The sequence below is a fragment of the Olea europaea genome, chromosome 12, assembly GCF_002742605.1.
Source record: "Olea europaea var. sylvestris chromosome 12, O_europaea_v1, whole genome shotgun sequence".
In the NCBI taxonomy this organism is placed as follows: Eukaryota; Viridiplantae; Streptophyta; class Magnoliopsida; order Lamiales; family Oleaceae; genus Olea; species Olea europaea.
In genome coordinates, this window is record NC_036248.1 from 29,612,244 (window position 1) to 29,639,119 (window position 26,876).

Here is a 26,876-nt window from a genome sequence, read left to right on the forward strand (position 1 = left end):
AAATCTCCCGTGAGAAAAATTTCAGTTTGCGATCTCGCGTTTCATTTCGTAATCCATTGAATTACACGAATTTCACCATAAGTCGAATGAAAACCCAGAAAAAATTCTCACAAAATGATATAAGTGGAAATTGAATTGGTTACTTTTGAATTCTTGTTAGATGGAGCACCATCATCATTATAGAAATCGAGCCATTTTATTTTCCTACTACATATTCCAAGCCCAACTCTTCCTGTAAAATTTTGGACGCTTCCAAATTTTCCAACCCAGATCTCAGTTTCTTTGTCTTTTCACTTGATTATTCTATCTGGGTTTTGAATTTCGCAGTAAGTTATCATCTCAGCGTGAGCAAAATTGTCGTGACAGCTGGATCTAGTAGAGCTATCCCGGAGTTTCAAGACTGATCCAATCATGAATCCCTTTTCCTCTGGCACCCGCCTAAGGTAAGTCTTATTGCATCATTATGAATTATGCTTTTCGTAATTTTTTGATCATTTATTGAATCAAGTATTGGAATTTCCAATAGGGTTGTTTTGATTTCACGTATATGTGGTGATTCTGCTGGAATTTCGTATATAGTCCAAATATATAAGATAATGTGGCACTTGAATGTAGCTTTAGGTGGATTTATATCATTTCTACAGCCAAATTAAAAAAAAAAAAGAAAAAAAAAGACGAGAAAATTTATGTTCTTTGGGATTATGGAATGTACTGATGAAAGCCTGGAGCATTTACTCAGTGATTTAGTGGCTCAGTTTGTAGTTTTGCGAATATATTGATCTGGAGAATTAATTTTACAAGTGAGTGAATCAATTTACAAGTAAATTGAGGAGAATATAAACTGATATTGATCCAAGATTTCTGTAGTGTGAGAATACATCATAGTTAGAGGTTTTTGTTTTTCTATTTTATGACACAAAGTTGGAATGTTTAGAATGGTTGTATGCTCAATGCTATAAGCTGTGCATTTGAATTTGACCTACACAGTAATGTAGCGTTACTAGCTATTTTATAAATCAATTGGCAACTTAACATCAAGTGAAAAAGCATCCTATTTGTTCCTAAGCCCACAATGATGTATCCTTGGCTTCCATATAATTTCATCTCCAATTTAAATATAATTGGCTAGATTTAGCTTGCTTTGGTTGCCGGTGAGCAATTTGCCTTCTATGGATATCTAATAGGATTTTGACTTAGCTGAGTATTCAAACCTTTTATAGTTGCCTATCTTTTGGAGTTAACTTTCAAGGGTCATTTGAAAAGGACAGAAGGGCACGAATGAAGTGCTGTGATCATTCTTGCACTTATATTAATGTTTACATGCAATTTCTTAGCTTCCATTAACAGTGGCTTCCCTCGTCAAAATACAACTATACTTGCTTGATATGTCAATTTTTTCATTTAAGCATCCTGACCGTGAAGATTTTTGTTTTTACCGTTTAATTACACGTCGAGTCCTCCATTGGATGAGATTTGTTCAACTGTTTGTTATAAAGACTTCTATACTTGTGAATGATGGCCTTCATGGTAAAGTAAAGGATGTAAATATTTGTGCTCCACAATATTCATGGATTTTGATTTGTTCTTGAAAAGTACCATGAAAATGACTTGTGTGAATGACCATATATGAATGTCAACTTGTAAGGTATACTATGGACATAAATAACAAATTGAAGATTCAAAAAAGTGGCTTTATTTATGAGCTCTTCTATGTATATAATACATGAATAACTATTATTTGTCTTACAATATTTTCCGATAGATTATCACTAAATTGATATTACGACAATGATCATAATTTCCATGTTATTAATAGTTTAAGGAATCATGGAGATGGGGAACTTAGTTACATCACAATTATTTATTAGACACGTTACTTTTCTTTATCGTATTGTACTTTTTTCTGATTTAAATTTTTAGATCTTTAGATATGCACAAATATACCCAAGGAAAATAATATAACATTTCATTTCTACTAAAGTAGTCTTATTTATCAGATACAAATCTAGTAACTGCATTAATATCAAAATAATTCATAATTATTTGCTTTCATAGAAGAAGAAATTTACATTCTGAAGGAAATTTGAACTTAGCTTTTCCGCAGTAAATTACAGCTTATCGAATCCAAGATATGGTATATACATATAATATGTGCCTAAAATTCAATAAAACATTAAAAAATAATATCTTTTGTGTATGCTTGGGAGGTGTATGGTAAACTCTTTTTTTTTATTTTTTTCGTGTATTGTACATGCACAAAAGAAATAGACTTAGTTCCCATCTTCCATCTTAATCATCAACTTTACCCTCAGTTGAAATGATAAGCGGAAAAAAAAGAAAAAACTATTACGATCAAAGCTTCAAGAAAATATAGGGACATTGTTGGATTCAATGTTCATAATATGCAGTTAAAAGAATGTCACATGGTGAAANCGAACTAATATTTACAATGGAATACCTAATAATTGATGAAGTTTGAGAAAATTATCGAAGTTTTATGTAAAATAATCAAATCCATCTGACAATAAACTCTAGTCTTGGTATAAAGAGATCCTACAGCCCTAACTCTATATTATTATTAGGTATTACAAAGTGATGGCATAATGAACTGTTGACCTATTTTAATTATTCTAGACCATTACTTACATGAATGATGTATCATGTGTACCTTGGAAATTTATAAAAACTTCATAAATTCAAGCTTTCAACAAAAACACAATTCTCAAAATCATGAATAATAAAATTACTTAGTAATTAATTCCTACAATTAGGTTAGATATAACATAGCTTAAACCTTGCCCATGGCGGATCACAAGTCGAAAAAGATTTGGAACATAAACTGGGCTGAAAAACAAGACGAAGAAGGATGAATGCTTTGAATTATTATTTTTTTAATAAAATCGTGAGTGCTCTAATATGGAACATAAATGAGATGGAGTTTGGAACTGTTTTTGTGGCTATGTTGGGTTTTTTTGGCATATTTCTTTACTAAGTGTTAACAATGGTTGGGCTTTTGTAGAGCTAGACTTAAAAACAAAAAAACACTATCTGCCAAACGAAAGGCATGTATTTTTTTGCCTAGGTGTGTCGTAGGCTTTGGTGTTTTCTCTGATTCATGAGTCTAGGTGTGCCTTTTTAGAACGTCGAATATAATGCAAGACTCTACTTCACTAAAATAAGCAAAAGGCAAGACTGTAGGCTTAGGCCCAAACTATGTTCCATCTTCATAAATAGCCTTCTCTGTCTTGTATAAAAGCCAAGAAAACAATGTGTGCCCATGGCAAATTAATTTTCTCACATAGTATATTATTATGAAATTATTTCTTTTTCTTTCTAGATCTTCTACCTCCTCCCTAGGCCTAGGCATGGTTCGGGTTGGGTTGGTTTTGAGTCCAACCTGAAATCAACTTGATTGGTTTGGATAAATTCCAATCCAAACTGACCAATCCAGTTGTTGAAATCGAACCAAAGCAAACAAATCGGTTTGAGTCGGTTTGGTTTGGCTAATCAGTTTGGAATTTTTGCGAGTAAATAAAAAAAATTGTTCACCTATATTGGGTTAAAACATTGTTTTTTTATACATATAAATTTTTTTCTTATGTGATGCATATCAATAATATATATAATGTAAATGGTAAAGAATCGATTTTTCCAAAATCATCATATATATATAAATTCGATAGTTGCCAACAACCAATTACATCAAAATGAAAGTAAGGCTACGATCTAAATCCAAAGTTTACATTAAATGCTTCTTCTTCTTCTTGCTTTCTTTTTTTTAGACATTTAGAGTTTTGGTAGAAAAATATAGACAGTAAATAAATTATTTGAGATAAAATAACTTTTTTTTATTATTTCGTTTTTACGGTTTAAAAAGATGAATTAAAAAAAAAAATGTATTTGCGGTTTGGATCTGTTAATATATAGGTTGGTTGCTTTTTAATGGTCAAAATTAACCGAACCAAACTAATTTTTTGGTTCAAACCAACCCAAACTGACCCGACCCGGTTTGGTCGGTTTTTTGGTTCTTTGCCCAACCCTACTCCTCCCTCTAAAGGTCTGTCCTTGTTTGGTAGAATTTTGTGCTCACTTCAATTCTCAAGCAACTATAACGTCATACTTCATTATCTTTTCTCACAGTGCTGTTCATCACATCCTGATGTCTTCCATCAAATGCTCCTATTGATTGTAGCTTTATTATGATCCCTTTCGTGGTGTGCAATCTCTTTATTATCATCTGTTACTGCTAATTTTTGATTTAGCTTGAAGATATTATTGATTGTACCTACTGCTTCAGGGACATGATTCGGGCTATACGTGCTTGCAAAACTGCTGCAGAGGAGCGTGCTGTTGTGAGAAAAGAATGTGCTGCTATTCGTGCCGCAATTAGTGAAAATGACCAAGATTATAGGCATCGCAATCTTGCGAAACTCATGTTCATTCACATGCTTGGTTACCCCACACATTTTGGTCAAATGGAATGCCTGAAGTTAATTGCATCTCCTGGATTCCCTGAGAAGAGAATAGGATATCTTGGCCTCATGTTGCTACTAGATGAGAGACAGGAAGTTCTGATGTTAGTTACCAACTCAATAAAGCAGTATCCACTCTAAACTTAATTTTAGTTCTCTTTATGTTGTGTTCTTGAAATAATTAATGCTATTGGTACCCCCCATTCAACTAGAGCAAAAGAAGCAGTAAGTTAAAATAGAAAGGATGAGGTTACTGATCCTAACTATTCTATATAGATAGCTTGCTTTTTTAATGTAAAAAATTGAAGTTCATATATTCAATTGGATGCCTTAACTTGTGCAAAGAGATCTGATTCACACCAACCAATATATCGTTGGTCTGGCTCTTTGTGCATTGGGGAATATCTGTTCTGCAGAAATGGCACGTGATCTTGCACCAGAAGTTGAGCGATTACTTCAATTTAGGGATCCAAATATCAGGAAGAAAGTAAGCTTTCATAACATTGCTTGAATGCTTTTATAGAATTTTCTGATGTAACTAGTTATGGTTCAGTTAATGCTTCATGTTTTGAATTTCTACAAGATTATGCCATTCTATTTTTTATTTTTGTTGTCAGCAAATTAGAATTATAATGTAACTGTCGCAATATCACATTCCTCACTATTGGACTAAATCACGGTGTAAATTATATTATTTGTAAAAGCCATTATTTATATTAGCTGTAGTATCCCTGAGCCAGACATAACTTTAGCGAAATATGCATGCTTCTTACCATATTTCCCTTTCCTGGCAATAGTTGGATCTTGATGACGAGTTTCATTGGTGCTTCAAGCTATTATTTGCAGTACACATGATTTGACACTATGTCAACTTTTGCCCCTCTTTTTGGGAGACTTGCAAATTAATGTCCCCTTTGAGGAAATAAACAGCTATATAAAATATGGGACAGGAGTATATTCAAGCACTCCTTAGATCTATTTTTGTATGCTTTTTATGACACATTCTTTATCCTTTATGAGTAACATCTATGAAGTGCATTTTTTTTTGCCCTTTTTGGCAGTGATTTTTATGGTGCTTATTACTGATAGATACTACTAAAAAACTTATCAACAAGATTGAAAAAGGAATTCTGTTTTGACCTCCCACTTTTATTGTTATTAGGATATCAGTTTCAGCTTTGACCTATTTTTCTTTGATATTTTCTGTTCAGAACAGAAATATCCACGTAAAGTTTGGGGTTCTTAAAATGTCTAAAGCATCAGTAATACATCTTTCTATAATCAATTAATCTTATTTTCCTTTTTCTAAATGTTCCACTAGAGACGTGAAACTAATCTTGTTGACTATATTGTGTACTGTAGGCAGCATTGTGCTCTATAAGGATTATAAAGAAAGTTCCAGAACTGGCAGAAAACTTTATAAATCCTGCCGCTTCTTTATTGAAAGAAAAGCACCATGGAGTCTTAATAACAGGTATTCAGCTTTGTACAGATCTATGTAAAATCAGCACAGAGGCTCTTGAGTATTACAGAAAGGTAAATTGACAATCACATTCTCTATTATTTATTTTTATTTTTTTCAAAATATATTTCTGAAAACCAGAAGACAAAAAAATAGTGTCTAACTTAACTAGAAGACAATATTCCTCTGAAGTGTAAATAAGATGAAGATAACTTCTTGTTTCCATCAAATGTATTAGTTGTGTATCTAAATCATTTTCTAGTGCTGTTTACTTGTGTTAATTTCATACTCCTCATGATGATCTATGGGTAAATCATAAATAGCTGGAAAATTTTCATAGCTATGCCTGATGCTATAGAGGTTCAATCAATCATCTGATTTCTGTGCTAGTCATGGGAAATAATGGTTCATGGACTATAAACTAACCAGGCTGTTCACATCTTTCCCATCTTCTGTAGCTTATATAAGCTTATCAATTGGAACTGGAAATAGGGAACATCTTGCCCTGTCTTTAGCAAACTAACATAATCAAGATACCAAATGATAACCAGGCTCTCCTGAAACTGTATTCCTTGCTGTTGAGACAAGGGTTAGTGTAAACATTGTAGATAAGAAGGTATATTCTTCCTCACCTATACTTTCATTATATAGGGAAAATCAAGAGTACACATACAGAAGTAGACTACAAATATAGAAACACAATAAACCTATTGCAGTATTGCCTAATCTATATTATTCTAATTTATTTATTTCCTTGACACTCACTCTCAAGCTAGAACATATATATCATATAAGTCGAGTTTGGAATAAAGAAATCTCAATCGATTACCATTCAAAGACTTTGTAAACATATTAGCTGGTCTCTTGTTTTTACAAATGCTGTACATATATCACGGCTAACTATTTTGTCTGGAACAAAGTAACGATCTTCTTCTATGTGCCTGGTCCTCTCATGAAAGATTGGATTAGATGTAATATGTAGAGCAACATGATTATCACAAAACATCGGAATAGGGTTAAAAGGTTACATTGATATCTTGAAGAAAGTGCTGCAACCATTTCAACTCACTAGCAGTATGAGCCATGACCCTATGTTCTGCATCTGCAGTTGACCTTCTTGCTATAGTTTGTTTCTTACTTTTTCAAGAGACAAGATAACCACCGAGAAAACTATATAAACCAGTAGTGGATCATCTATTTGATGGAGATCCTGCCCAATCTGTATCTGTATCTATTTTGATATGCCCATTTGGTTTATACAATAATTTAATGCCTGTAGCCCTTTTCAAATATTGAACAATATGTATCACAACTTTAAAACTGGAGGAACATTTAAGAGTTGACTAATGACGCTAATTGCATAGGAAATATCTAGTTGGGTGATGGTAAGATAAATCAATTTTCCAATTAAATGACGATATTTTCATGGTTCTCCAAACAGTTCTCCTTCATCCTTCAAAAGCTTCACATCAGAATCCATGGTAGTATCAATTCGACGAGTTCCAATAAGACCTGTCTCATCTAATAGATCAAGTACATATTCTTTGAGATAAAGTGATACTCGTCTGAGAGTTAGCAACTTCAATACCTAAGAAATATCGGAGCTTGTCTGGATCTTTGGTCTGAAAATATTTTTTTGTAGAAACTTTGTTAATCAGGCAATCTTTTTTGCATTATCATCAATGATTACAATATCATCTACATAAACTATTAAGGATAACATAACCTATACCAGTTTGTAGATGAAATATTAAATGATCCGTCCGACACCTTTGAAGACCAAATTTCATAACATCCTCAGAAAATTTCTCAATCGATACCCTTGGTGATTGCTTTAACCCATATGAAGCTTTTTTTAACTTACAAACATGATTCCGGTACCCTCGTGAGCAACAAACTCCGGTGGTTGCTCCATCTAAACCTTTTCGTGCAAGTCATCATGAAGGAAGACATTTTTAATATCCAATTGAAACAATGTCCAACTAAGATTAGTAGCAATAGAAATTAAAATGGGAATAGAAGAGATCTTAGCAATCGAAGAGAATGCTTCATCATAATCTGTATTATAGGTCTGTGTGTAACCTTTAGCAACCAGTTAAGCTTTCAATCGATGAATAGTTCTATCAGAATTGAATTTTGGAACATAAATCCATCTGTTATCACCAGTATGTATTCCAGGATGGGAAGGAATGAGTTTCCAAGTCTTATTCTCGTGCAAGATTGTCATTTCTAATTCTATATCCTTACGCCCCTCCGTATCAAGTAAATCTCCTGTAACTGTCTTAGGTACAAAAACACTAGAAAGTTGACATGTGATATAGGAAAACGAAGGCGATAGCGAATCAAATGTGACATAGTAGCTGATAGGGTGTTTAGTTACACAAGTACGTTTATCTTTACGGAGAGTAGTGAACAATGATTCAGGATTAGAACAAATGACGTATGTGGGATCCATAGACATCGGGGTGATTGATGATGCCACATGCATTGGTAGCTTAAATCGTTGAGTATAACTTGTAAAGGAGGAGGTGGTTCCTTATGGGAACGGGACAACTCCGGTGCAGTAGATGGTGATGAGTTTAGTTCAAGAGAAATACCAATAAATAAATATGGTACGGGTAAGCTATCAGGGTCTTGAGTGGATTTGAGGGAAGTACTATGATCAAAGAAATAGGGTGTGAACTCATCGAAAGTGACATCTGCACTTACAAAGTAGCGTTGCACTTACAAAGTAGCGTTGTGAAGAAGAATTATAGCATCGATACCCCTTCTGTGTTTGAGAGTAACCAAGGAAAATACATTTCATAGAGCGAAAATCAAGTTTGTCACGATCAGGACCAAAGTGATGAACATAACAAATACACTCCAAAATCTTGAGAGGTAACGAGTACAATGGAGATGAGGAAAACAAAATAAAAAAAGGAGATGCATCGTTCAAAATAGAGGGTGTATGCGATTAATGAGATAGCATGTAGTGAGGATAATATCACTCCAAAAATATTTAGGGACATGCATATGTCAAAGAAGAGCACGGGTAACATCTAACAAATAACGATTTTTGCGTTAGGTGACTACATTTTGTTGTGGAGTATATGCTCAAGATGTTTAATGAATAGTACTTTTGGAAGAGACAGGATGCAAAAGAAACAGGCATATTCTTTACCATTATCAAATCGCAAAATATGATTTTTTTATTAAAGTACGAAAGACTCGAAAGATAGAAAGTAACTCTGAACTATTTTTCATTAAGAACAGCCAAGTCATATGAGAATAATTATCCACAAATGACAAAATATTGAAGTTTATTAGAGTTAATATTGATTGGTTCCCATAAATCAAAATGAATCATTTCAAATAAATTAGAAACACGTCTAATAGTTCTTAAACGAAAAGACACGGTGATGTTTTTTAAGCTGACAAGCTTCACATTAAGTGGAAAGTGAAGGGTGATCAATATGATAATGCAACTGTATGGGTGAAATAGAAAACTGGAGAGCTCGAGGAGAAGAGACAAGTGAAAGATCAAGATAATACAAGCTACCAACTTCATGCCTCTTCGTCTTGAGATCCTGAAAAACGTACAAGGAAGGATAAAAGTTTAAAGAACGATGAAGAGTTGTGGTAATTTTACTAATAGATAATAAACTAAAGGGAAAGTTAAGAACATGAAAGATAGCCGGCAAGTCAATATTAGGATTAAGATGGGCATTGCCCGAGTTTGCAACACTAGCTCAAGAACCGTTACCATGAATGACACATTTGGAAGAAATAACAAGATGATAATCAAGGAGAGAAGTAGACGAACCAGTCATGTGTTCAGTTGCTTCGGAATCTATAATTCATGGATTGTGAGAGGATGACAATAGACAGTGAGCAGATGTAGTATTTGATTGAGTGAGAGTGGTCTAGAAGTGGAAGTAGCCTGTTTATGAGCTAAAGACTCAACATACTCATTCTGTGGTACGGATAAGAAATCAGATTATGGTGTTGAATTAGAGTTAGCCACTGGTCCAGATAAATGGTTATGTGTCTCATCATATGAGACTTGATTGGCCAATTCAGATGGTTTGCCATGTAAGTCCCAACAATAATCAATGGAGTGACTTGTATGACTTCCTGAATGACCATGGCCTCTAGTGTCTTGTCTACCCCGAGGACTAAAACCAATCCACTCTGACTGCTACATCCCTAAATGAGCCACTCGAGCAACAAAAGTAGAACGATCTCCGTTAGGTGTACTTTTTGATAAAGTAGAACACTGAATATGAGAGAATGTCTCTATAACAGTAGGAAGCTCTTTTCCATATAATATTTGTTCCCGATTTGTCTCAAACTTTGGCAGAAGACCAATAAGGAATTTAACGTATCAATGTCTTCTCGTTGTTTTTCCATGAACTTTCAAATCTATAAGAGAGGTTGATGCACATTTTTATCCTGACACACAATCAAACGCTTATTATATTATTGAACGAGACTGAAGTAGCCCTTTTTAAGTCCAAAGTATTGTATACACGTCTCGTTGATTTGAGTAACCTTTCCAGTTCCAGAATGTATATGTTTGAGATGTTTCCAAATTTGCTTAGGCGTAGACATATAGAGAGATGAAGACCCAATATGAGGCTCAATACTACTGAACATAAATTCAATGTTTGCATTATACTCTTGATCCTATCGATTGTTGAGAGTATTATCAATCTTTTCAGAATCACTTTCTGAGGGCTTGTCCAAAATCAAGTATTTAAATAAATCATTGCCTCGCAAGATGACCTCGATACACCTAGCCTAGTAAGTGTAATTTCTTTCATTCAATTTTTCAGATACCATAGATCCTGTTAGATTGAACATCTCCATCTTGGATGACATGATATTGTCCACATAAATGACTACCATAATTCGAGGAACACAAATAGACCTACAAATAAAGTGACCAGCCTAACAATGAAACCGGAAATTAAACCAACCTTAATAGGGCCAAAATTAAAGAAGCCAATAAACCGACATAGCAACCAACAATAAAATCAATTGTAATTGAATCAACACCAATAGGCCCAACATCAACTGACCTAAAACTAAAGGGGCCTATAGAAAAAACAAAACAAAAATCAAATCAATCGGAACCGAAACCGAAACCGAAACCGAAACCACAGATGCTGCCAGAATCTAAAAATCCTGACTCCGAACAACTGCAGAACAAGTGCACACTCACGTCACAGTAAACCGCTATCAACACGCAAAATCACTAAACCATAGACCAAACCAACCAGTGCAGGCACATGCAATAGACGCAACCTCGATCGACACTAGTGAATATATTTTTGAAAGAAACCACACTCCTTACAATTGAAGATGAAGGAACGTGGTAAGAAAAAAAGAAAAGAAAAAGAAAAAAAGGAAACTAAAGAAGGAAAAAAGAAGGTAGCTTGCGTTGAAGACAAAGGTAGACTACCAAACCTTAGGAAAGATGCTCTGATACCAAGTTGAGACAAGGTTTGGGTAAACATTGTAGAGAGGAAGGTATATTTTTCATCTCCTACACTTTCATTATATAGGGAAGATCAGGATTACTCCTATGGAAGAAGACTACAAATATGGAATCATAATAAACCCATTGCACTCTTGCCTAATCTATATAATACTAATTTATTTATTTCCTTAACACTTGCATTATTGATGGGTTGTGTAAAATTGACAATATTATTGTTGGATTTTATGCCCAATATTAAAGAGATGAATGCCTACATCCACGAGAGTGAAGCGGAGATTTCTTTATTCAGCTAATAAAAATAGGGTTACAACATATTATTTATACTAACCCTAGCCTGGGTCCATATAAGACTTTAAGGCCCATACAGAAAATACCCCTGTATTGACGTCGGCCCATTTGATCCAGGGCCTGTGTTCTACTCTATATGAGTCATATGCACAACAATTATATTCAATGTGTAACCTATCTTTATATATTTTTCTGTTGATCTATAAATCAGCAGGATACACTTTCACCCTGAAGCGATAAAACTAAGATCAATGAATAATCTTGTCGCTTGATTAGATTAGATAAGTCAAAGAATTAAGCTTTGTACCTTTGCCAAAGATTTGATGTCTATGGACTATGATAATTCTATGGAGACTAAAACATGTAATTTCCTTGCTTTGATGTGTTAGAATTGGATTAGGGTAGATCATGCTGAATAGTATTACGATTATCTTTGATAATCCTACATTTTCTATTCCTCAGAAATTTACTAAGAAAACTGATTGTCTTTGTCCTCTGTGTAACAGTTGGAAAGGGTTAATGCTGATGAAAACGTAGTAATAGTTCACCATCTGGTAACTAGAAAAAAAATGCTAGTTATCAATACAGGAAGCCTAGGAGATCTCGGTTAACAAACCTCAGCACTACAGACCTGAGTTCATATTGATTTCAACATATCTTGGTTTGGTGTCTATAATCTTTAAAAAGATGTAAACGGGTACTAAATCGTTTTTCCTTCATGAGACCAGGCATTTTGACGTGTAAGCCTCACAATAAACCCAAAAAAATGTCAAAATTTTATTTAGAACACGAAGCAAGCTCGATAATACATCATAAAATTTTTCAAAACTCATAATAGAAGTAACTGTTATTTTAATTGTTGGGGACAATGGACTATTCCCAAAGGAGATCTATGAGAAACATAATTTTATAATATTTTAGTGGCAGCTCAAAATGGGTCGATTATGTTCTGTGGGGGCACAAGTCTTGAGGCGAACGCCTCAAAAAGTTGCCTCACAATCAGCGTCCTGAGACCTTTTCTGCACGCCTCACTCTAAGGCCGGCCTTAAGGTGGATTTCAATTGGGTTTTTTAAACCATGGGTGTCTACTGATGGATCTAGTTTTGTCTTATACAGCTATATATCTGATGTAATGGTTCAATTACAGCGATTCATTGTATTTTTGAGCAATTTACATCTAGGGTGCAGTCCCTTCGAACTGCAGCGTTTCTTATCTGTAACTCTGTTGCATATTAAACTTCTGAACTTGAAATAAGCATGGAGTTACTTTTCTAATTTCTTGATAAAATGATTTTTTTATTTTAATATATATTTAACATTGGATTTAAATGATTTGAAATGCGGTTTTCATTTTGACAAGATTTTCATCTTTTTCCCCCCTTCTCTTTTCCTCTATGATTCTAGAAATGTACAGATGGTCTAGTCAAAGTTCTAAAGGATGTTGCAAACAGTCCATATGCACCTGAGTACGATGTTTCGGGGATTGCAGATCCTTTTCTTCATATTAGATTGCTCAAGCTTTTGCGTGTGTTGGGCCAGGGAGATGCTGATGCCAGTGATAGTATGAATGATATTCTTGCTCAGGTAAGTTAATGTTTTCATGTTTATTAACTTGCTTTCTCTGATATGACAGGTAATTTTTTTTAATTTGTTTTCTTGTGTTTTGCAAAATCTAATGTTTGTTTCAATTCTTCTAACTATATTATTAGAGATCATTAACTTTTTAGATACTAATTACAGGTAATCTTTCTGTAGTCAACTCTTTGTATTCGAGATGGAATGGATTTCTTCTGTTTTTCTAATCTTAGATAGGAAATGATCTGCTATTTTATTTATTCATTTGGATTCTCTAGAAGTGTGTTTTCATAACTATCAAAAGATATTGCTACTTAGTGTTTCCCTTGTTGATATGAATTCAAGTGATACTGCAAGAATGAAAGGGACGAGAGTAATGAACTCTATCCTTGAAAAAATATAGCATTAGATGAAGAGCATGTTTGGAAAAGTCAAACATAGTTTTTATCCACATATTTTGTAGGATCCACAATTACTATCCACTTGTATTTCCATATTCCATAAGACCTACAACTCATAAGCACTAACGTACAAGCATGAAACTAAATTGTAACATATGGTAAAATAATTTTTCCAGAACCTGGTCTTAAAGACACACCTTGTATATCATTAATTTCTTATCTAGAACTGTCTTTTAAGGATGATTGGTGTCAATAATAGTACGAATTCGGCGATCAACATTCAAATTCTGTGAATTCATTTCAGTACTAGGGATACTATTTTTAGGAAAAGTCTTGGTGTACAAAATTTATGTACATAGGGGTGTCCAAACCCTTCACATGTGGTGGGACCCACCTTGTGTTGGCCCCACCCTATGTGATCCCTATATTATGTACACCAAGCACAACTCCTATTTTTATTGTAACCATTACTTGTTCTGTTTGCCTGATATGCTATATGCATTTTGCAGGTGGCAACCAAAACTGAGTCAAACAAAAATGCGGGGAATGCAATTCTCTATGAATGTGTTTCAACAATCATGACCATTGAAGAGAGCGGTGGTTTAAGAGTGCTAGCTGTCAATATATTGGGAAGATTTTTGTCCAGCCGTGATAACAATATCAGGTCGCCTTCATTGATTTGGCTTGAACAATTTCCTAGGTTGCAAGGGCATGTTTTGTTGTGGCTATGCCACTTGGGTTCTGGTCCATTGACTCCATTTGGATATAAATTCAGTCAAAGTGATTTTAACCACAAATTCATGACTACTAATCATTACTATTCACATATTTCGTGGGATCCGCTAGTATTCCTCATTATAAACCAATTATAAATTTGCCAAATGGAATCCTTTTTTGTATAGGATGTCATATGCTTAATTGTCGGATCCATCATGATTAAGGATTGAGTACATCAAAATCCCATCTTCAATAGTTGCCTCTAATGATTAAGGACATTGTTAAAAAAATTTTGACAACCACCTTGTAAAACTTATTTTTCTCTTATGTTTCACATCTAATTCTTGTGGATTGTGTTGTGTTTGTCTGGATATTGCCACTTCCCTCTAATGCTGAAAGCTGCTACATCTGTTTTCATAATGTATTTTCTGAACACTATCTAATTGGTGATCTAATGCTTTTATTATGGAGGAAAGAATTCTTGACATGCTTGTTGATGCTTGAGATGCATATTTGTTCTGTCAGATTCTAGCACCCATCAGATGGTTAACCTGCACTATTTACTTGAAATTTTAATAAAAGAAACTGATAATAGTGACAAGATCTTATGATATACGGTTGTGGCCACCCTTTCATATTCAATAGACTGAATTGCTTACTCAATGAGAAGGGCTGCTTAGCTTGGACTTAAGAGTGACTATATGAATTTTCAAGTTCTTGGAGTATGTACATATTATTAACTTGACCCCATGAACTAGATATTTACATGTTTTTCACTCTCCATCAATTTGCTGTCTAGACATTTTTTAGAACTTGAAATTGATAGTTGAACTTCTTATGTCTTTGTTTTGTTGCATAATTAATCCTTGCAGTTCCTTTCTCGCTGTTTACTGTAGTTTTCGTAGTCGTTACATTTGAATCCTACATGGTAAAAATTTAGTAGCTACTATCTCTTGCCTTTTCATCTTGTCGAGTTGAAATCCGTTGTGTCAGATATGTTGCGTTGAACATGCTGATGAAGGCTATTTCTCTAGACCGTCAAGCAGTGCAGAGGCATCTAACTACTATATTGGAATGTGTAAAGGTACCATGTGACCATATCTAATTCTTCCATCCCTGATATTAGAAAGATTCTAAATATTTGTGAAGTGTATCTTGTTTAATAGTCCATTTTTGGCATCTTTGAAGTCATAGATTTCTGAGCTGTTAGAATGTCGTGGTCTTTGATGGAGGAAAAAATAAGGGTGTTGGGTAAATTAGATCTTGGTAAAAAAATTGCTTATAAAATTATTGCTAACAAAAACTTTTAAGCGAGTGATCAGGTGTAATTTTTTCCCCTTCAACACAATAGGGCATCACTGGTGTTTTGTGTATAGTTCATTATCAGATTGTTCTAGCAACTTAATAGTGTTCATGGCTTCTAACCGTTGCTGCAATATTATTGAATTTGGGCCTTCTAGATTTAAGTTCTCTGATGAAATATGTGTAATAATTTAGTTGGGCTGTAGTTTAAAAATGCTATTTAATTTGCTCTCGGTTTAGGTAAGATGTTTGATTGGAATCTCATTTTTATGTGTTTCTCTCCCCCTTTCCCCCGTGGTAACATCTATATTAGTGAATAAATCTGCAGTAGCATCTTATAAATTCATGACTGCTATTTTGTTGTTAGGATTTAGATGCTTCTATCCGGAAAAGGGCCCTTGAGCTTGTATATCTTCTGGTGAATGAAAGCAATGTGAAGTCTTTGACGAAGGAGCTAATTGACTTTCTTGAGATAAGTGACCCAGAGTTTAAGGGAGATCTCACCGCCAAAATTTGCTCCATTGTGGAGAAGTAAGTTGAGTGGGATTATGTGTATCCAGAATTTTTCAATTCCTTGGTTCAAGAATTGCAGGGTAGTATTGCTTGTAGTATAATTGTGTTAGGCATATGATCTATGGAGTATGTGGCACTTATAATGCTCGACTGAATCCGTCCTAAATGTTCCATGGGGTTTGATCATCCTTTTCTTTGTCTCTTGTTTCTGTGCCCATCATATCAGTGATTAAATCCTCCGAGTGCAATATGATAAAGTTGAGAATGACAAAATCTTTATCAAACTATAATTAATATGTGTCTTCCAATTTATTTTGTGATTTACATCCCATCCTCTGTTGTGTGATGCAGATTTTCTCCTGAGAAAATATGGTACATTGATCAGATGCTTAAAGTTCTGCCCAAGGTATACGTCATGTTTTTTTGAAGTTTCAAACATATTGTTTGTCGGCTGTAATTTTGAGGCTTCTCTTGATAAATGTGTAGATCATTTTTAAATGCCAAAGACATTAATCATTTTTGTTACGCGAACACAGTATTTATCTTGTTCAATTAATCTGTTCTTGAAAAGGAACAACTGTCAGCTTTTTTATTTTTGTGTCATGGTGCTTTTGATTGAGACAACTTTGCCTCTTAAATTAGTGTTATATAAAGAACATGAGTGCTTTTATGGGGGAGATGGAAATGTGAGTGCAGTACGTCAGTAAGTCTATAAATTCATAACTGGAGGGAAGATTATTTTAAATATCTTAAAGCAAATGAGATGATCACTGTATCATGATGTGAAGGAGGATATTTATTTCTTCAACATGGTTACTATAACATATGCTTAATTGCACGAACATCCTGTGTGAGAATCTATCATTCATTATGAAATGGTTAACCCTGCCAAATCCTATAAGAGGATGTTGAATCTTTTGACGGTTATGCACATTTATTATTTCAGATTAATAATTCAAAATCTTTGTTTGACGTCAGTACATGCCGGCACATGTTATAAATGCTGTTTTCTTATTGTTCTTTATATATTCTTCTGGACTAGTTTTTTGGTACAAATGGCTTGTTTACCCCCCTTTTAATTGTTTACCACTCAGACTCACAAGTATCTGTATGTTTTCAATCAACTATATAAATTGCACTCATTTATTTCCTATGTCAGGATCTGTGAATGTTTGTTAAATGTCATATTCAAATTGAGCTCGACCAGACTTATTTTTCCATTAGTCCTTTTCGAATGTAATCGATCTTCTCTTTTTCTCATGGAGAGAATTGATTTTTACTGCATGATGCAGGCTGGAAATTACATGAAGGATGAAGTCTGGCATGCCCTTATTGTCGTGATTACCAATGCTTCAGACCTCCATGGATATACTGTTCGGTCTCTGTATAGAGAGCTACAAACAGCAGGTGAACAGGTACCATGTAGCTACACTATTATCCTAAATTGACGGCCTTCAGTCGGCAGAAGTAGTCTGATTTTGATTGGTATTTTTGCCTTCATTTATCCACATCTTGAAATTCTGTTGTTTCCTCCAGGAAACTCTTGTTAGAGTTTCTGTTTGGTGCATTGGAGAATATGGTGAGATGCTGGTTGGTAATGGTGGAATGCTCAATCAAGAGGATCCAATAACTGTGCGTTCTTGCCTCTTAAATTTCATATCTGTTTAATTTGTCATTAAATTTCCGTCAGATATTCATATGACTTGGGCACATCAGTGCAGTAGTGGAGTTCTTATTGTTATATTAATGTAATAAAAATGAAGAAGTTGGTTCTCTGATGAGTTATTACGAATTATGATTTATTTCTCTCCAGTAGTGACATTAGTTATTGTGAAACAACCAACTTATCATGCTACAGAACTAATATTGAGCGTTAACTGCATAAGAAAATCACCTTTGACGTGCCAATTCAAAATCTGAGGTTCTCTCTTCCTCTCTGCTTCTTCTCCCGCCGGTCTATTTCCTTTTCTACAATTTCTTTCATCTAGCATGCTCCCACTAGTGCAATGCTGTACTCAATTAGTGAAAAAAAAGGTCTAGTGACATATCTTCCACATGTCCCCTCTCTTGAGCTTGTCTTTAAGAGTTAAATATTGTTCCTTATGTTTTAGTGCTGCTACTACAATCTGTTTGACTCGAGCTTTAACCAGTTTGTCTCCTTTGAGTTGGATCAGTGGAAGATCAGAAATCAATAATCTGAATTTAGCTTTTTTCTTACTCTACAGCAGGATGCTTAAGGTATCTAGTTGCTAATAATGACATGGACCTTGGTCTTTCCTCGTGCTCTCTGCAACACTTAATAAATCAACATAGGTTGGGAATGAGGACATCTAATGAGTATATGACCGTGTCATTGGGCAGATTGATAATCTATCTTACAATTGATGAAATACCACATAACTCCATACGCATAATAAGTAATAACTAAGTTGCCAAGCAATAGCTGAATGATTGAGAGTAACAGTCAAATATCAGCATCATGAATCTCGTGATCTTTTTGAGCTTAATTATGGTGATAATCTTGAAAATATGTTGTCTGGAGCAGGTAACTGAGTCTGATGCTGTGGATGTTGTAGAAACTGCCATTAGACGCCATTCTTCAGACCTCACTACTCGGGCAATGTGTCTGATTGCTTTGTTAAAGCTGTCAAGCCGTTTCCCTTCCTGTTCGCAGTATGTTTTCATTGATTTTCTTTTCTTGCAAGTTGCAAATGTTAATAAACTTTGTTATGGGGAGCATATGGTTGTGCATTTCTGCAGTGGGCTTATGCTTTGCATCTTTGAAAATAGTTCTTTCTTCTACTGCTAATGTTTCTTTTGCTTATACCATTTAATTTTTTCTCAGCAAGGTGATATTATGTCTTCGTGGTGCTTCAAGAAAGCATTTTCACTCTCTACTTTTTAGTTGTCTCAAACAGATTCTAGCCATCACTTCATTCAGGATTGTTGTGCAACTTATTATAATCCAATTTTTCTAATCTTAGCATCTGTATGGTTCCAGTTCTAGTTTTTGCTCCAAAAAATTGTATCCCTGGATTCTTGAACAGCTTCTAGCCATCACTTCCCTCAGGATTGTTGTGCAACTTATTTTTAACCATTTATCTAATCTTAGCATCTATAGGGTTCCAGTTCTAGTTTTTGTTATAAAAACTTGTATTACTGGAATATTGATTCTCTTTTCTGAGGTTATTTCATCGTATCATTGGAATAATAAGATTAAACCATCACGTTTTACTTCCTGATCTGAACCATTGTACCGCATTAAGTGAATTACAGAGTTTGTTTATGATATAGACTATTTTATTGTATGTAATCCTTTAATAAAATTGCCAAACTTCCACTTGTCGCAGAGCGTCGATTTTATCTGTGTTTCTTTTGATAAACTAGTGTCTTTCTCTGTCCTTTCTGAATATGTCAGAATTTTGCACTTCTCCACGAGAAAACCAGCTGCTCTTCCTGTTGTGTTTGACCGTGTTTCTATTGTCTCATGGGAGAGGATTTTTTCTATTTATTTTTCCTTTCTGGACCTGCATACATAGCCCCTGTTTTGGGCTCCATCAAAAATAAATTTTGGGGAAAATGTTTTTTGAATAGTGTTTTTTTGGGAGAATATGTGGTTGAAAAATAAGGAAAAGTTTTAGGTTTATGTGTAGTATTATTTTATTGGAGAATGTGTGGTTGAAAATAAAAAAGAGAAAAATGCATTTTTTTCAAAAATGGAGCCCAGACAGGGGCATAATGTTATGTTGGAGTTCTTTATTTATTGTTTGTTTAAATTGGAAGTTGTTAGTTGTTTGCCTATATCTGCCTTCGGTAAATGTAATCCTTATCACTGCCAAGACCTGCAATTCGAACCTTTTTGTTTTATTTCTATTACATGACAACACGGTTGAATGTTTTCTTTACTAAAATTGTTTAAGTGAATCTGGTGCAATTTAATATCAAACTTACTACAGGAGGATAAATGATATTGTCATTCATTACAAAGGAAGCTTTGTACTTGAACTGCAACAGAGAGCCATGGAATTTAATTCTATTATCGAGAAGCACCAGAATATTAGGTATGAAAAGGGAGAAATACACTAAGCTTTTTAATTGTGCAGTTTTTATGTTATTTATATAGGTTAAAAAGCTGCTGGATTGCATTTGTTCAGGTCAGCATTGGTTGAAAGAATGCCGGTCCTTGATGAGGCAACCTATAGTGGAAGGAGGGCTGGTTCTGTGCCAGCAGCTGTTTCAACTTCCCAAGGAGCTCCATTGAATTTTCCAAATGGAGTTGCTAAACCCACTTCAACTCCACTTGTCGATTTGCTTGATTTTAGTTCAGACGATGTTCCGGAACCTGGCTCGTCTGGTGGAGATTTTCTTCAGGATCTTCTTGGTGTTGATCCATCGCCAGCTTCTTCACAACCAGGTTGATTTTGTTTATGCACAGATCTGAAATTATCTCATGTCTTCAGTTGTTAAAGACACAGTTGATCACTGAACTGTTAGAATTTGCTTTGGTCACTGAATCCTTTTTAGTGTTTCAAAAACTTTTGTTTTGTTTCAATTTAGGCACTCCATTTACCTCCATTTTTAAAAAGAAATAAATTGTTGACTTGTACAACGGAAATGACGATGTGTCTCTAAAGGTCCGTTAACGAATTGATTTTGATCCAGATTGCCAAAAATGCTCATTCTTCTTAGAAGTTGTGCTTCCTAAATTCATTGGTTTTTAGAAGAATAAATGTTTTTTCAATTTTGACAACAAATGAATGCTTTAATGGACTTTTAAAGCTGCATCGACATTTCCGTCATATGAGTAAGCAATTACATTTCTTTTAACATTGGTAGACGGAGTGCTTAAATTGAAAAAAATTACCAAAATGAAACAACACTAGGAATTTAGTGTCTAACAATGTTTTTAACCTGTTTATATTATATCAATGCGTCTCTGAAATAAAGGCTGCAAATGATTCTGATCCCTTGTACTTTTTATTATTGATGATCTGTTTGAAAAATTTATGAATAAATAAGAAATGACATTCATATGTACAGCACTTGGTTTAATTCTCTCTTAGGACATGAATCTTTGGTTGGATTGTTCTACGGTAGAGAGTCTCTATTGGATAGAAGAATAACATCTAAATTTTTACTCTATAAAACATGAATATTTAAGCATTCTGTTTTCCTGTATTATATATCTTAGGAGGTAATCAGGCTCAAAAGAGTGGTAACGACGTCTTACTTGATCTTTTATCAATTGGAACACCTCCGGCTCCAAGTAGCCCTTCCACAGTTGACATGTTATCTTCCGTTCAAGATGACAAAAGTCCGGTGGATATGTTAGACAAATTGGGTTCCGCTTCTGTGCCTCGCACACAAGCCTCTCCTATGGTTGGAAGTTCTTCTATGATGGATTTGTTGGATGAAGTTGGACCCATCTCATCAGCGCCTGGTACGTGTCATCAGTCTATCTACCTAGTCGGCACCATTATTTTCTCTCTGAAGTAATGTACCTTTGCTTTCAGTTGCAGAAAACAATGGCTCAACCTATCCATCTCTTGTAGCATTTGAAAGCGGCTCCTTAAGAGTCACGTTTAACTTCTCAAAGCAGCCCGGAAACCCACAGACAACACTTGTTGAGGCTCAATTTGTGAACAAGTCACCTAATGCATACTCAAATTTCATTTTCCAGGCAGCTGTCCCAAAGGTAATATCTGTAGTTTTTGATGTTTGTGGACATGAAAGTTACAACAAAAACGTCATATCTTGTCCCCAATTCAAGTTTCTTTTCATTGTTTTTTATTCTTTCTTACGTAAACATTAATTTCTTATTGTTCTGGCCATTCCTAATTTAATTGAGAACTATGACTAGTTATTATCATGGGGTTTTGCTAGCTTGTACAGACCCCCTCACAAGATGGTGGGGGGCGTTTTACACTTCCTTTCCAGGGCTTTTAAGATTATTTTGTTCTTTCAATCCACAGTTTCTTCAACTGCACTTGGATCCAGCTAGTAGTAATACTCTTCCTGCAAGTGGTAATGGATCAATCACACAGAAGCTTCAACTTACAAACAGCCAGCACGGGAAGGTGTGTGGATTCTTCTTGCAATTCATTTCACTTGATTTGGTGTGTTGATTAGTATATCATCTTTTGTTGTTCTTGTAGTAAACTATATAGATTATGCTTCAGATAAGCCAACCACCTTTGCGCTACCATTTCTCGGGAATATCATTTAAATGTTCCTTGGAATAGGTGCGTGAAAAAAAAAAAAAAGTGCCAACAGTTGAGCTTGTTATTACTCTATGAGCATGTTAGGCTAAGCTTGTAAGTTTTTGTTTCCATCATGCTTGGATGTGTTGATTTTTTCTCAGAAGTAAAAAAGTTACTTATTTTTGAAGTAATTCTTACTCGTCAAAGAAAGTAGTAATTATATTTATTTTGTAACTTATTTACTTAGAAATGAACATTTTAAGCTTAGCCTAACATACTCACACAGAAAAACATGCGCTCCAATATTTTTTCCCCTGATCAGAAGTGTGTATTATGTGAAGGCACGAAATTGGTACTTGCAGCTTTTGCTCAATCTGTTTACCTGATTGCTTGCTAGTTAAAGACTAAACATTAATTTCTCTCCTTTCAGAAATCCCTTGTAATGCGCATACGGATAGGTTATAAAATAAACGGCAAAGATGTTCTTGAAGAAGGGCAAGTCAATAACTTCCCTCGTGATTTGTGAGATCGAAGGCTCCCTTAAAATGTACGATCTCTTTTTCCTTTTTTTCACAAAAGAGAAGCATTTCCCGGCTGTTTGTAGATTCAGGTAAAATTTCATTTTATTGTCTCGTCGACTTGTGGTAGTTGGGGTTTCGAGCAGCAGCAGTATATCTCAGGATTACCCCTTTTTTCTTCTCTCCCTTAAAAGGGTGGTTGAATGTATATTTTGATGTTAGAAATTCATGAAAGTGGAATGAAATTTTGCCTTTGAAGCACATATATAGAATGAATTGGCGTGTCAAATTTTCCATTGTTGAGAACATTTGGTTTTTTGATTTTATAAGCTTCATTGGTTCTAGAATTTGAGGTATTTGTTAATCACGTGTTTAGTAAGGTGCATTGTACAATACTGAATAATATAAAATAAGAAGTTAAAATGTTATAATTTATTCTGTTCAGTACAATCTAGATTTTCAGCTTGTTTGGGAGCGATTTTTTGCCCCAAAAAATTGATTTTTTGACTGTTATTCACTATTCCAGTCGTTATATTTGACTTCTTCTCTCACAGGTGGACTTCATTTTTCTTCTAATGGTCAAAAAATCAATTCTCAAAATCACTCCCAAACAGACATTTTAATACATATATTAGCTTTAATTGCTAAAAGCTATTATATTAGCTTGCTAATTTTTGTTGATTTTTCCACCCTGATGAGGTGCAGTAAGTCTACCCTTTAAGGAATGTACTGACCACTATAAAATTTTGGAAAATTGGCACAGGAGGTGATTTCCCAGCTGGATGGAGAGGACCTATAATTAATTTCATACTTATTATTTACATATATTCTATATGATTCATAGTTTATAAGTACTATCAACAAACACGGGTATGTTTTATATATTAGATTGTAAGATTAGACAGTAGAAAGCAATTTACTTGAGTTCAATTTTCTATTGATGGTAACAAGGTGGGGCGAGGTCGGGACTGTGGTGGGTGTGGGTTCGACGGGAAATTTTGTCATCTGGGGATTTTGCTCCAGTGGAAACTATGCGAATAATGAAGTGTTTCAACGTGCATGACAAGACGTTATATGCTTACCAAAAATACAAATTTTGTACTATAAAAAATACGAAAAACCTTAGAACTTACTTTTTGTTCTTCTGTCTAGATTATAGTTTATAACTCAGAATTCAAGTTGTCGCTCAATTATATTGATGAATTCAAGTTTGATGAAACAATTGTTCAATGTTGTTAATAATGTGCACGCCACCCCAAGATCTAAACGAACATTTGAATTGTCCTAATTTTTCTTGTCAGTTTTCAATCTGTTCCATTTGGAAATTGCTGCTCAAACAGGGATAAAATCCCGAGTTTGGAGCCAGGGGTTGAGCTTTTGCCACCTCGGCCCCCGATGTGAATCGCTCGGGCTTCGCGCTTGGATTGAAATCTAAGGTTTAATCTCGGGTTCTGAAGCACTCATTGTCCCATATTTGGCAACGCATGACATGCGTGAACCTGTCACTTCCAAGTATTTTTTACCCCTTGAAATGCTTAGTATTTGTCCAAAAATTACCCACAAAATTGTACATTGATTAGACTTGAGTAACATGTGACATGCATGAACTTGTCACTTCCTAGTATTTTTTACTCCTTGAAATGCTAGTATTTGTCCAAAAATTAGACATGAGCAACATGTAACATGCATGAACTTGTCACTTCCAAGTATTTTTTACCCCTTGAAATGCTTAGTATTTGTCCAAAAATTAACCACAAAATTGTACATTGATTAGACATGAGCAACATGTGACATGCATGAACTTGTCAATTCCAAGTATTTTTTACTCTTTGAAATGCTTAGTATTTGTCCAAAAATTACCCACAAATGTATATTAAAAGGTTGAACTCCAATCTTAAGGGTCCCCCAGCGCCTTGCCTCTGGAATATCATGAGAATGGTTAATCACGGGATGTGCTCCAACAGGTCAGGGAACAAGAGCTGCCTGTACACTGGTGCCCACAAAAGTCTCAATCCATATTTCAAGAATTGAACCCTCACACTGCGACTGCTAGCAAAGTTGAATATACCTCACCCTTATTCTTTGCAACACTGAGATATGCTCCGGGGGCACCACAAAATTGTATATTGATTAGACATGAGATAGTAAGTAGATAAGAAGTTGAAATACTTTACTTAATAAACGATTTTTTATTTTTTGTGATGAAACTCGTAACAAGCGATATTATTACATGAACACTACGTCTAGATCTTATAGTATTTTTGTTAGGTGTCTTATAGTATTTTTGTTAGGTCCCACCTACTATTCTTTAGTACGATATGGTTGAAAAATGAACTGGCATGTGCGTGAAATATGGCTAAAGCATGTTGAACCATTAGGATCTAGACAACTTGACTCATTTTTACTCGATTGCCCATGCCCCGTGACATGAAATTTACATAAAAATTTTCCACCAAATTGCTTTCAATTAATGCTGCAGCAAAGAGTATATTTGTATGGGACATGATAAGGTAGAGAGAAACACTCCATGGCCCCATGCCCACTAACTTATAAGTCAACTTTTCAAATCAAAATTTCTCATCATAGCAAGAGTAACTTTTCACTCATCCCACCATTCTCATTTTCAACCCTCAAGCATGCTACCCAACTGGTTGGTGATTTTTCATATATACAAAAGTAGGATCCCATTTCCCTCTTTCACTTTTTCGTCTCCATGTACTACATATTAGTGATATTTCTATTGGTTAGTACAAGCCACCGGGACCCTTTTGCCCCGAGCCTTGATCAGATAAAGCTGCCCGCATTATGAACTATAGCTTAATGAGCCTCGCGACGAGACACAAACATTTTCCACGCTACAGTTCCTCAGATATTTTCCTAGGTTGGGTTAGGAAAACATCCTAGCGACCTTTAGTGTAGAAGTTCTCATGCTTCATGACATTGTAGAATAGACACCCCTTAACACACTAAAACATTAAAAACACCTCCAATCAGAAACCGAAACCTTAATTTGCATCAGAATCCATAAAAGCTAAAAGTTAGAGAATAAATTGCAATTTGAGCAAATTGCATCTTAGGCCATCTTCAATCCATGGCACCAATTTGATGTAACTTTCATGTCAATCTGATGCAGCTTTCGAACCATTTTGCAAAGTCATTTGCAACACGTTACACCATTTCATCAAGTGAACAGTTTTTGTTTATTTTCTTATTTTTTAATTCTCAATTCTCAATTTATTTTTTTAAAATTATTTAATCACAATTTATACTACTACAAATTAAAAATAAAAATTCACTAAAGAAACATATGATATTGTCATTTAATTATTAAATTGTAACTTTCGAATTTTAATGAATTATTTTATTTTAATATATTCAATAATTATTAGTTATATGTTGATTATGATTTGTGATAAATATTAATAAACTAAAATTAAATTATTCTTTAATAAAATAATATAATGAAAATTAAAATTTGTTGCCGTCTAAAATGTAGGCAAAAGGAGAATATGAAAGGGGATTTTTTGTACCAATTTGGTCCAAAAGTTCATCCTAATACAGCAAATTTCAGTTCCCAAGATTGATGTGGGAAAATTTGAGAACTGATATTTGCTGTATTAGGTTGAACTTTTGGACTTAAAGCATTTTAATTCACTATTTTGTGGGCTTGAGCGAGCAGAGTTATGACAATATTACACTTGTATATATTGACATCTCCCACAAAGTGTGGAGAAAAGAAGAATCATTCACTGTAAATTGCATAAAAATACTACAAGATTAAGCCAACCATGATATAATAAAATGGAAAACTCAAGTACGAAATCTTTTTGACAGATTTGTTACAAGACGACAACTGTTTGCTTTTGATTTATTGTTGCCAAAAACAGTTTTTCGCAATAGCCAATTACACGAAGATAGCTGTACTTGTAGCATTGTTCTAATA

At 34.5% G+C, this 26,876-nt stretch overlaps 1 protein-coding gene across 2 annotated transcripts; it reads left to right on the forward strand.

Moving 5' to 3' along the window:
* LOC111406348 (AP-1 complex subunit gamma-2-like) lies at positions 1 to 23,280 on the forward strand. 2 transcript variants are annotated; one of them, XM_023035758.1, is made up of 18 exons: positions 1 to 443; positions 4,298 to 4,600; positions 4,818 to 4,959; positions 5,835 to 6,008; positions 13,112 to 13,291; positions 14,193 to 14,347; positions 15,394 to 15,484; positions 16,070 to 16,233; positions 16,567 to 16,621; positions 17,508 to 17,630; positions 17,752 to 17,847; positions 18,761 to 18,888; positions 20,172 to 20,276; positions 20,370 to 20,629; positions 21,407 to 21,655; positions 21,735 to 21,910; positions 22,188 to 22,292; positions 22,846 to 23,280. In XM_023035758.1, the coding sequence occupies exons 1-18, from the start codon at positions 412 to 414 to the stop codon at positions 22,939 to 22,941; spliced, it is 2,634 nt and encodes an 877-aa protein (XP_022891526.1). In that variant the 5' UTR covers positions 1 to 411; the 3' UTR covers positions 22,942 to 23,280. The 2 variants fall into 2 exon arrangements, with proteins under 2 accessions (XP_022891526.1, XP_022891525.1); XM_023035757.1 differs by having other exon boundaries at positions 2 to 443; positions 21,729 to 21,910.
* Positions 23,281 to 26,876: the final 3,596 nt, after the last annotated feature.